Source organism: Arvicanthis niloticus, chromosome 2, assembly GCF_011762505.2.
Source record: "Arvicanthis niloticus isolate mArvNil1 chromosome 2, mArvNil1.pat.X, whole genome shotgun sequence".
NCBI lineage: Eukaryota > Metazoa > Chordata > Mammalia > Rodentia > Muridae > Arvicanthis > Arvicanthis niloticus.
In genome coordinates this window covers 126,418,645-126,430,792 of record NC_047659.1, presented here as the reverse complement: position 1 = coordinate 126,430,792, position 12,148 = coordinate 126,418,645, and the positions used below count along the sequence as shown (strand labels likewise).

The following is a 12,148-nucleotide window of genomic DNA, read 5'->3' as shown; positions in this document are numbered from 1 at the left end:
CTGTCTGACATCCTCAGAGCTCTCCAGGTTGGAGGGGGCAGTGGGTTGAGGAGAGAGGAGAGCTGTGCCCAGTTTCCTCTCAACTGTTTTTTTTTTTCCTGGCCTTTCCTGCACACTGACTGCCAAAGGGGTCTGTGCTGAGTTGGGCTTGGGCCCAGGCAGAGGGCAGAGCCAGCCAGGGAGGGCCTCTTCCCTTCCAGAGGGAGGGAGGCACATGGTCATTTCCGACATTGGCAGCCTTGGGTGCTAGGTTGTCTGTGCCACACTGGTCTTGCCAACAAGGCCTTCAGGCTCCTGGGGGGCTCTGGCTATGCTGACTCCTCCAAACCCTAGGGAGACCCAGCCCAGCCTGGGCATGCTCGTTGTGTGTGACCCTGAGAAAGTCACTTCTGCTCTGACCTTCGGTAAAGCCTAGATAGTATGAAGTCCAAGTCGGTAGGTGGTGTTAGCAGGACCCAGCCTACCTGGGGTGTAGCACCAATTTGTATATACCAGCTCAGGAGGGCTTATGTCACCCCACCTCACCTCTTCAGACACCCAGCAGCAGGGCCAGGACACAGGGCATCTTCCAGATTTTAGGATGCTTTTCCTGCTGAGCCTGGACCTGGGATTGGAGATTGCTGTTCTCTTAGCTGCATCTAAGGGATGACTTGGACACTTGCCCAGCCTTTGTCATTCTAGCATGTTCTTTATCCCAGAAAAGGCCTCAGGGTCACTGTGACTTCCAGCAAATCATGCCTGTCTCTCTGGACCTTGGTTCCTAGGAGCAGCAGCCACGAGTCACCAGACACTCACTGCGGCAGACATTGGGTGAAGGCTTTGTAAGCAATAGCTGATGTGGTTCTGCTGTTGGCCCTGAGACTGTCCTTCTACTGCTGTGCCCACTTTATACGTCAAGAACACTGAGGCACAAGGCCAGGAAATGACTTGCCTAGGATCACATGCTGCCCATTTTGTTCTGGGCTTACAAACCAGCTGTCTCTTCCCTTTCAGGCTCTTGTGAAGACAGGGCTGGGGGTATTGCTTAGTGGTGGAGCAGTCGCCAGAGAGAAGCAAGGCTGGGTTCGGACTCCAGCACAGGTCCAGCTGAATATAAAGGCACCTTTAAGAACTGAACAAGATCATCACAGATTTGAGGAGGAAACATATTGGGAGCTGGGGTGCCTGGGTTTGGATCTGTTAATCCCTAGATTCATGGCTCTTGATGAGTCTCAGGACCCCTCTGCTGAGTGAGGGTGACGAGATAACTCTTTAACTGGGTGGGATGGTCACCGAGACCCGAGGTGTGTCCTCCAGCTTGAGCATCCCCTCTCTTTCTCCCACCCTGGCTCAGGTCTCTAAGGACATCTCCATGCGGCTTCACAAGGAGCTGGAGGTGGTGGAGAAGAAGCGGATGAGGCTGGAGGAGGAGAACGAGGGGCTTCGACAGAGGCTCATTGAGACAGAGCTGGCCAAGCAGGTGCTACAGACGGAGCTTGATCGTCCCAGAGAGGTGAGGGCTGCAGCCCAGCTGGGGCCGCTGCGAAGCGCATTCCCCCCCCCCCCCCCCCCCCCCCCCGCCGCCCGCTGCTTGTGGACTGAGACGGGTACCCTTGTGCCTTGACAGTGCTGTTTCTCCATCCACCCTTCCAGCTTGCATTTGCTGAGCACCTAGTTTGTATTCAACCCTGGTTACTCTCTTGGGATTAACGGAGGGTGTGTCCAGCAATGCCCAGCACGGGCCTGGCTCTTTGCCTCAGTTTCCTTATGTATAAGGTTTGGCAGTTGTTCCCTGGTCACTGACAGGGCCATTGGCTAGCTTGTGTGGAGATGTTTTAGGGACTACTGTGCTGTGGCCACTTGGTTTGAGAAGGATGCTAGGCCTGTGTCTCCCACTTTTATCTCTGAATGTGACTTTCAGACCCCATGTCCCTAGTCTTGGTTGATGTCAGCCCCTCCTCCTGCTTCTCGAGCTGTGTGTTGGGTTTACATAAGGACAGTTTATCTCAGAAACCTCTGCAAAGGCCCAACAAAGCTGTGGACATTCCATGGCTGAGAAAACAGCATCTGACCAGGACTAGTGAGGCAGGTTCTCAAGGCCATGCAGGCTGCAGGGGACTTCACAGTGGAAAACCATCAGTCCAGATGATGCTTAAAGCCTGGGTAACTCCTGGTTCCTGGTGGGGTCAGTAGTCCAAACACTAGGTGGCCTCTGGCCCCAGAGGCATAGCTGGCCCTCAGCTGGTTGGCTGCCCAGGAGGCATCCCAGGCTGCACATTCTTCTGGGGCACCCACCTGCTTCCCAGAGGCCTAGCATGCCAGAAGTTCAGGACTGAGACATCACAGTCCCCAGGGCAGAGCAGTCCTGTCTGTCCTTCCCACTGGGCACATTGGTGCTATGGGCCAATGCCATGTAGGGTGGAGAGAGGAGGAGCTGCCCTGAGGGTTGCTGTGGAGCTGGATGGGAGGCTTCCTGCTGGCTGTGGGCTGCCTATGCACTGGGTAGCATCACACACAATTTTGTCGCTTTCATCTCTGATGGTGAAAAGGAGGGGCGTTACAAAGCCCATTCTTCTTGCACAGGTAGAGAAACTGAGGCTCTCAGCTGCAGCTTGTTGAGTTTGCCCCAGCCTTTCCTCAGCAGAGACATGTCTGAAGCCACTTCTCCCTCCAAGTCCCAGCTTCTTCCTCTGTGGTGTCAGTATGCAAATAGTATCAGCTTAAGAGGCTGTTTTGGATCACTGAGAAGTCTGTAAACCAGAGGAGTGCAGCCCCGTGCTAGAGCGAGTGCTTGGCACATGGGAGGCCCTGGGTTCAAGCCTTAGGGCTGAAAGGCAAAGAGTCAATGTTGTAAACTCCCCTCTCTCTGAGATCCCTAGAGTATCCAGACGACAGGGAGCAGAGCTACTGGGCAGGGGAGGAGGGAGCAGGCTCACTGTTTCTGGGCTTGGGGGTGGGAGTAGAGTTTCAGTTTGGGGTGATGAAAGGGTTTTGGAGGCATATTGTGCCTGTGATCTAAGCAGGGGTGTGTTGTTGCTACCTACTGTCCCAACACCTGGGAGGCAAAAGCAAGAGACTTAAGAATTCTGATCATTGGCCAGCGGTGGTGGCGCACGCCTTTAATCCCAGCACTTGGGAGGCAGAGGCAGGCGGATTTGAGTTCGAGGCCAGCCTGATCTACAAAGTGAGTTCCAGGACAGCCAGGGCTACACAGAGAAACCCTGTCTCGAAAAACAAAACAAAACAAAAAAACAAACAAAACAAAAAACAAATAAAATGATACATTTATAGTATCTAACCTTTACCACGTGTTTAAAAGTAGAAAAATGAGTGCTGATATGAGAAGCTCCCAAGGTTCACTGTAAACCAGGGAAGGAAATTAGGAAGCTAGGCCTGGTGGTTGACCAGAGAGGTTCTAGGCCTGCTCGAGCTGCAGAGTATGTCTGTCTGTCAGTGTGTGTGTGTGTGTGTGTGTGTGTGTGTGTGTGTGTGTATGTATGTGTATGTGTGTATGTATATGTGTGTATGTATATGTGTGTATGTATGGATATATGTGTGTATTTGTGTGTGTATGTATGTGTACATATAAGTGTGTATACGTATGTGTGCGTATGTGTGTATATACATGTGTATATATGTGTATGTGTGTGGATATATGTGCATATGTGTGTGTGTGTATGTGTGTGTGGTATATGTGTGTGCCTGCTTGTCTGTCTGTGTACCATGTGTGTCCAGGTGCCTGCAGAAGCCAGAAGATGGCACTGGGCAGAGCCAACTGGTCTCTGATTTGAGGCCAGCCTGGACTACAATGTTAAGACTTTCTCACAAACAAAAGAATAAAATAAAAAAAAAAAAGAACTGGACTGTACTGTAGCTCAGTTGGTAGAGTGGTTACCTAGGATGAATGAGCTCCTGGGTTCAATATGCAGTTCCAAATAGAATGGGCTCCACACATCTGTAACCCCAGCACCCAGGAGATAGAGACATGATGGTTAGAAGCTTGGGGTCAGCCTTGGGTACATAAATGTGTGGAAAGCCTGGGTGGGGATACATGACAGTGTCTCAAAAGAAAGTACTTAAACTAGACATGATGAGAACTTCTATAGTCTCCTTACAGAGAAGCGTGCGGGAGAAGATGGCTAAGGTCTGGGTATCTAAAAGCTGCTGGGATAGCATAGTAAGACCCTGTCTTAAAAAGCAAAACAAAACATGATTGTACTTAGGCATTACTTGTGAGATTAATTTTTACAACATTTGAAACTTTATTTCATGTATATGTATGTGTATCTGTGTCTGTCTGTCTGTCTGTCTGTCTGTCTGTATCTGTGTCTGCATATATTCCACAGTAGGCATGTGGAGGTCAGAGGACAACTTGAAGCAGTTGGTTCTCTTCTTCCACACCCTGGATCCAGGTATCCAATTTGGGTCATCAGGCTTGGTGGCAGGTCCCTTTACACACTGTGTTGTCTCACCATGCCCTTACTCGTGGACTTTAAATGTAAATTTTAGGTTTTTAGTGTAAAGAGCCCAGAATGGACCCTGACACAGAGTAGGCACTGAAGAAACCCGTTCTCCCTCCTGGGAAACAGATGCCTGAAGCCTGGTGTAACCTCCTGGCGCTTGGTGCTGGCTCCAGAGCCTGTTTATTTGCTGTTTGCCCTCTCCTCCTCACTCTCCTTCCTGATGGTTACTATGGAGACAAGGGTCCCTCAGCACTTCTGCCAGAGCAACAGTCTTATCTTTGGGATCCGCCTTTTCCATCCTGACAGGTTGATGAGGTGACGCTGTCACCAAGCTGGGAATGGGAGCCCCTGCCCTGAGCTGATGCTGTTGCTGTGGAGACAGAGCTTGGAGACAGAAGAGAGGTGGCATGTCCCTACTGCTCTCTGCGGTGGCACCATGGCCCAGCTGGGCTGCTGCTTCAGAATCTAACAGCAGCTGTCCCTCCATCCTCACTATCATCCCCCTTGTCTTCAGGCAGAAGGCCAGTGTGAGTGTGGTTTGTCCTGACATAGCTACTGTGTCTGAGCGCTTACCCTGTGCCAGGCACAGCTCCCAGCCTTGCCCATGTGCCTTCATGCCATTTAACCCTCCATTGTCCCTGCTTTGTAGGTACTGCTCCTTGGACGTTTTAAAATCACAATTTAATTCAGTGATCACAGAATACACCATTTTACAGTTCAGTTTCATAGATTGGGGTGTTGTCATCAGCATGACCGAATTCCAGAAAGCTCCCATTACTCTTGTAAGTAACCCCACACCTGTCAGCAGTCTCTCTCCACCTCTTCTCCGTCTAGCCCCTGGCAACTGCTGGCCTGTTTTCTGTCTCTATTGATGTATCCAATCAGGAGATTGCATTAAAATGGAATCAGGCAATGCGTGATCATTGGTAGTGGGCGTTACTACTTAAAACAAAGTATCCATGGAGATTAGCCATCCATGGTGAAGGAGCTCGTTTTTTTTCACGGCTGGGTAATAATCTGCTGTGTGGGTAGACTGCCTTATATTTGATAAATATTTGGGTGGCTTCCGCTTTTCTGCTGTCAGATAGAATGCAATGGGCATTCATGTTTAAGTTTTTGTGATTCTGTATGTGTTTCTCTTGGGTATGCATACAGGAGCAGAACTGTTGTCTGTGGATGGTTCTGGGGAAAAGATAAGTAGGGGACTCAAACCCTGGGATCTAGTCTTCCACACTTACACTGACTTCTAACAGAGTTGCTGTAACTCTCCTGACTCATCGAGGGACTTTCCTAGAACCTACATCTGTGATTCCTCATCTGGATTTCCTCCTTGATGGGTGGGAAGAGCACCTCCAACCACTTGGGGTTGAGCCTGGTTCTGCTGCTGTGCAGCGTGTTCTGGCCCCAGTGTATGAGCTGCCGAGCAAACCCAGCCAAGGAGCCACGTAGACCTGGGTATGGAATCTTGGCTTTGCTGTTTCCTTGAGAGTGACTGCCACCTTGGACAGATGGCACAGCAGCTCGAGTGCTCTGTTTACAGAAAGGGAAAATCAGTCCCTTCAGCTCGGGGGTGTTTGTGAAGATTAAATGAGGCAGGCTGGGAAAGTGCTCAGCATAGAATAGGCGCTTGCTAAATACAGTCTGTACTATTATCGTTACCATCTCAACCAGCCACTGGCTGTGGGCCTGGAGAAGCCTTTGCTGCCTCACACAGGGGCTCTCCCCACAGAGCTGGCAGCTGTACATGGAAGGAACCGCTACGCTGAAAACTGTTGAGTCTAAACGTATTCTTCCTGGCTTTGGGGTGGCTGCGATGCTAAGAGACCTTGCTGACTAAGCATGATGTTCTGAGTTCAAATCTCCACCACCCACATAAAAAGTTGGGCATGATCCCAAACAGTCCTGTAACTCTGGCACTGAGGGAACAGGAGGACAGCTCAGGTTTGCTTGCTTCCTGGCTCAGTGGGAAACCTTGTCTCAAAAGGAGCAAGGAGACAGAGCAGGGCACCCGACACCCTGGCTTCTACGTCTGTTACAAGGGTGTGTGCATACACCATACCCATATATTACAGTACATATACACACTATACAATTTAATTTTTAAAACTTTTTTTTTCTCCACCCAAGTGGGGGTCTCTCCAGGGACTATGTGGCTTGTCTGCCTGGTATTTTGGCCATGCTGCAGGGAGTATATCTCACTCTAAAGTTGCCCCCCAACCCAGGTCCCCTTTATGGTCAGCTCTGTGCACACAGCAGTCTGGTTTCAGTGAGACTTACATGGACACCCCTCCACATTTGGTGAGTCAGCAGCAAGGTAGCACAGGAGGTGTTGAGGACAGAAGGGACAAAGTTTAGACAGCTCTCTCCTGAATTTAGGGCACTGCCTGGAAGCTTCCTAGGAAGACAGACCCCAGGCTCGTGCTGGGCCAGGGATTCTCAGAGGAATCACCCAGGCTGTTCACAGTAGCTCCTGGAGGGGTAGGGAATCTGCCTTTGGGTTGGGTCTTCCTGGACCTTATGGCTTTATTCTCTCTGGTGTCCTGGTACACCGTCCACAGGCCTAGAACCAGACAAAGGCTCTGACAGAGCTTGGCTCCCTTAAGGGATATAAGGCAGTTCCCCTGTCACCTGGCCAGCTGCCACTCAACAGAGGGAGGGCGGTCTTTGTGCTTACAGAGCCTGCCTTGGTTTCCCTCCTAAGCTCAGGGCAGTGGAGGAGCCCAAATGGTCTCCATGTGATGGGAGAGGGTCCAGTCCAAGGCAGAATGATTAGAACCACCCTAGTGTGGTCCCCCAACCCAACCCCAGGCACAACTTCGAGTTCTCTGTCTGCTTCCATTCTATGAGGTTGCCGCCTTAGCCTACCTGCTGGAAAGGCTTCTCGGAGAACATAGAAATGTCCATTAGGTGCTTCCCTGTCCACGACAGATTGTGGATTCACAACAGTTAAAGAATGCTCTAAGCCCCAAGGAGAGTCCTTCTGAGGTTCTTGTAATACACTACTCTAGGATTCCACCTTGAGAGGTGAATACACACTTCCCATAGGATTTTCTGTGTATACACACACATTGTTTTTTATGAATATGTGTAATGCTTCCTTAAATTTAAAAATGCAATATAAACTTAATGAGGCAAAAATCCTCTTACAAAAAGCACAGAAACACATACCTGGCATGACCCTAAGGAAGGTTCCAGCAAATTCTGGCTACACTGTCTGACCCCAGGGCAGGAATCTGGGGACCTCCTGCTCCCTTCTGTTCCTCTTTTGTGCTCTCTGAATCTTCATGTGACTGAGGAATGTATTCAAAATGACAGCTCTAGTATAAACATATACAAAATAATGAAAGCCTTACCAAGCCACTCCCTTCTCATCTGCCTAACCTGGGATTAACAGTTTGCTTTGTGTTTTTCTAGGTCTTTCTCTGTGTTTAACAATGTGCTTTTCTGTGTCTTTAAAAAATAAATAAAGACGGGCTTAGGTTGCACACAGGGTTTCTGCAGTGTGCAGGATCTTGTTGCATAGATGCAGCCTTTTAAAGTGCTTTTGGGTTTTCTTCAGTCTGAAGTGCTTATTATAAAAAAAAAAATCACAGACTCAAATAAGCATAGGAAGGAAAGAGAATCCCAAATAGCACTATCTATTTCAACCTTAAACACAGGACCAAAGGTTTAGAATGAGCTCCAGTTGGCAAAGATCCCTCAGGGACGGAGAGTAGGGACAGCATGAAAGGGGGCGTGGCTTTAGCTACTTGACATATGGCTTTTTGTTGTTGTTTTTTTTTGGGTTGGTTTTGGGGGGGGGGAGGTTGATTGTTTTGGGGGGGAGGTTGTCTTTGTTTTTTTGAGACAGGATTTCTCTTGTATCCCTGGCTGTCCTTGAACTCGCCCAGTAGAGCAGGCTGGCTTCGATCCCAGAGATCTGCCTGCCTCTGCCTCCTGAGTGTCAGGATTAAAGGTGTGCGCCACCACCACCAAGTGACAAATGCACTTTGTAACAAGACTATTTTTATGTTATGTGGGTGATCCTGCTTTGTCTTTCCATTGGGGGCTTGCTATGTAGTTCAGGCTCCCCCGGAACTCACTGCATGCCGGGTTGGACTGGAATTTGCTATGCAGACAAGCTGGCCTTGAACTTGTGGCGTCCGTCCTGTTTCTGTTCCCAAGTTCTAGAGTTACAGATGTGCGCCACTATGCTCAGCTCTCCAGTTTTCTGAGTGACATTTTATTGAGATGTAATTCACATACTATGAAGTCCACCTTCGCCCTTTTTATTTGCAGTGTTGGGAACTGAGCCCAGGCCAGCCAGATGCTCTACTATTGAGCTACATCCCTAGCCCAAGTTTGTCCTTTTAAGCTGCACAGTTAGTGGGTTGCACTGCTGTGTATCCATCCCTACTGTCCAAGTCCAGGACCTTTTTGTTACACCCTTAAAGAAGCCTCACACTTATTAGCAGCCGCTTCCTATTCCTCCCCCACCCACCCCCAAGCTCTGGGACACCATTAATATATTTTCCATCTTTGAGAATTTGCATGGCCTGGACATTTTGTGGAAATGAAACCTGATGCTATGTGCCTGCTGTGTGACAAAACTTTTCCTAGGGAAACACAACACATATGTCTGTTCACCTCAGACAGAGATCCCATGACAAGCCAAAATATGGATACCACCATAGTCCAACATTGTGAAACAACAGGTTTTATTGGAGTTACAGCATGGGTGAGGGGTTTCTTACAGGAACAGAAATGACTCACAGACAGTTGCATCATCAAGGCTCACCCCAGCACAGGTGACAGCTCACAAAATCTGGGAACTTGGAACATACTACATAGCCTGTAGGCAGCTCAACAGGTCAGAGTGTGTCCTTTCTTAGCGACTTTGGTCTAAACCTCATCCAAGCAGTTTCCAGCAGCCAGACTGTTTTCAGATTTTTCCAGACAGGTGATCTGCTCTCAGAGTCTTCTTTGTAGCTTTCCTCCTCTGAAAATCTTCTTTGGAATTCAGCTTTACTTCATGAGAGAAGGGTTCTCAGCTTTTAATGTTTATTCTGACGGAAAAAGAACCTAGTGAATCTGGTCGGTTTCAGGAACTTCCTGAACCTATTTTGAGTTGCCTTCCTGCATAAGGAATTTCCAGTAGGGTGGAATGTTTTAAGCTGGGAGGAAATTGTTACACTGCAGTGCTTGCCATGTCAGAATGGCCTGGCCCACATGGTGTCTTCATGGTGCCCGTGCTGTTTGGGCATCAGGATCTTGTTCCTTTAATGACCGAATAAGTTTTTACTGCGTGGACACACCACAGTTTGTTCCTCTATTCCTATCTGGAGGCCATATTGGATTGGAGGCTTTATTTGTAGGTTACTTCCTTCCCTTCACAGAGTGTTCTGGCTTTGTGTCAGCCACTATCATGACCTCAGTTGTTCTTAATGGCTTTTTATATCATCTCATGGGTGCATATGTGATAGCTTGAACCTCTTGGGGGTCCTTAGATAGCCCAGGCTCTTTGCTTTCTTCCTGAGATCAGGGGACTGTGATCACCTAAGTCATGGATTCCTCAGTGTCTGGTTTCTCCAGAACCGGCAGCACAGCCAAGGTACCACTCAACTTTCGATGGCAGGCCCCGTTCTCTCAGGCTGAGTCTGACCCAGAGCACCACCTCATCACTCCATGGAGGTCTCCCTCTGAGCTCTCCTTTCCAGGGCCTTGCCCTGGTACATCAGCTCTTGTGAAGGGCTTGTTTTGTGACCCCCCTTCCCAAATCTTCTTTTGGTAGCCTGGTGTATTCAAAGTCATCGCCACCTTCCTGCCTCATTTGTGTTCCCGAAGTTCTCACTTAGAGTGAGCTGAGAGGAGGTGAAGACACCAAACTCAATAGGTGATGGCAGTGATCGTCTCTAATCCCAGCACAGGCAGGCAGAGACAGGCAAATTTCTGAGTTCAAGGTTAGCCTGATATATACGGTGAGTTCCAGGATGGCCAGGGCTACACAGAAAAACCCTGTCATGAGAAACCAACCAACAAAACAAAACCCAAAAGCAACCACTAACAACAAAACAAAATAAAACAACAACAACAACCCTCCCTCCCCCTCCTACACACACACACCAGACTCAGCAAGGAACCCGGTGGCTCCCTAGCAGCCAGCCTAACATAATCTAGCAAATAAGCAAACCTGTCTCAGAAAAACAGGATGAAATAATGGAGTTGTTCTGAACACACACCTGAGGTTGTCCTCTAGTCTCCACGTGCATGAAAACATGTGCACACATGTACACACATGCATTTGTGTATGGCACATAAATGCCCACATATATGTACATACATATGTGCATCCATGCAGACACACTACATGATAGAGCCAACCTGCTTTCCTGGGAATCGTCTTTAAATATCGATGGCTGAGACATACCCCAGGCCAGTTATTCCATCTTTGATGTGGTGCCTGGACATTGGTGTTTTCTTAAATCCCTGGAGTGATTTTTCCCTGCATGTAGGCTGAAAGTCATGAGGCTAGCTCCATGCTGGCCCCAATCATAGCTGTGTTTTCTCCTACCAAGCCTTTGGAACTCAAGCAAGAGCTATGTCACAAATTAGTCTAAGGCTGGCTTTGTATTTGCTATAGGACTCTAGTCAAGTCCCTTCCCCTCTCTGTTTAAGCAAAACAGGGCTTACAGGGATGGAGAAATGGCTCAGCAGTTAAGAGACTTCCCTGCTCTTCCAGAGGATCCAAGTTCAATTCCCACCACCACATGGCAGCTCACAGTCAACTGTAACTCTAGTTCCAGGAGGTCCAGCGCCCTCTTCTGGCTTCCATAGGCACTGCACACATGTGATGCACAAAAAGATACAAGCAGGCAAAACACCCATACACATAAAATACAAATACATTTTAAACAAGGTTTGTTGTGTGTCCGTGGCTTGCCTACAGGGGTGGGGAATGAGAGGTGAGGGTTGGGGGTGAGCATGTATTTAAAGTCACCCGGGAGCGTTTTCAGAAATCCAAGTAGGCAGCTCAACTCAGAAAGTTGAGAGCAACCTCACTGTGGTTTCAAACGCTGCTGGTGTGAATTATCCCTCTCTCGGGAGGAAGTGTTCAATGGAATCGTGTGTCCAAGTGAATGACTTTTTAAACAACAAGTAACTTCAGCACTAATTATTGTAACGTTTCCTCAAATTCCCCAACGCGTGGCTTGTGTGTGTGTGTGTGGGGGGGGGGGGGTTGTGCTCACGCCAGCAACAAGTGAACCTTCTTGTTTAGCTAGAGCCTCACCAATAGGATGTATTATGAGGTGGCCCAGGGCTTCGCTTAACCAATAGGATGTATGGTGAGGTGGCCCAGGGTTTTGCTTAACCAATAGTGTGTATTGTGAGGTGGCCCAGGCTTTTGCTAGTCTGATCAGTGAGAAGTGCAGCCCAGTAGCTTAGATCTGGGTGTCTCCCTCCTGAGTGTCTTCTCAGGGTTAAGGTCTGTTAAGTCTTCCTTCTGTAAACCTTTTTTCCCCTTCTCTGAACCTAGAGTCCCATGCACACTGGGCAAGCTCTATCAGTGAACTGTATTCCTTAGTCTTTCTTTCATCTTTTTATTGTGAGTCGAGGTCTTAATCTGTTGCGCTGGCAGGCGGGCCTTGAATTTATGATTCTCCTGCCTCACTGGGCCTAACTTCTGTGTTCTTTCTTGTGTTCCTAACCTGCGTTCCTATTGCAGATAT

General features: G+C 48.8%; 1 protein-coding gene across 1 annotated transcript in view; it reads left to right on the top strand.

The window, feature by feature from the left end:
• Mtcl2 (microtubule crosslinking factor 2) overlaps positions 1-12,148 on the top strand; it is a 68,260-nt gene that overhangs the window by 22,191 nt on the left and 33,921 nt on the right. The window contains exon 3 of the mRNA XM_034494021.2: positions 1,334-1,492. Coding sequence (XP_034349912.1) covers positions 1,334-1,492 — 159 coding nt within the window. The remainder of the gene's footprint in view (positions 1-1,333; positions 1,493-12,148) is intronic.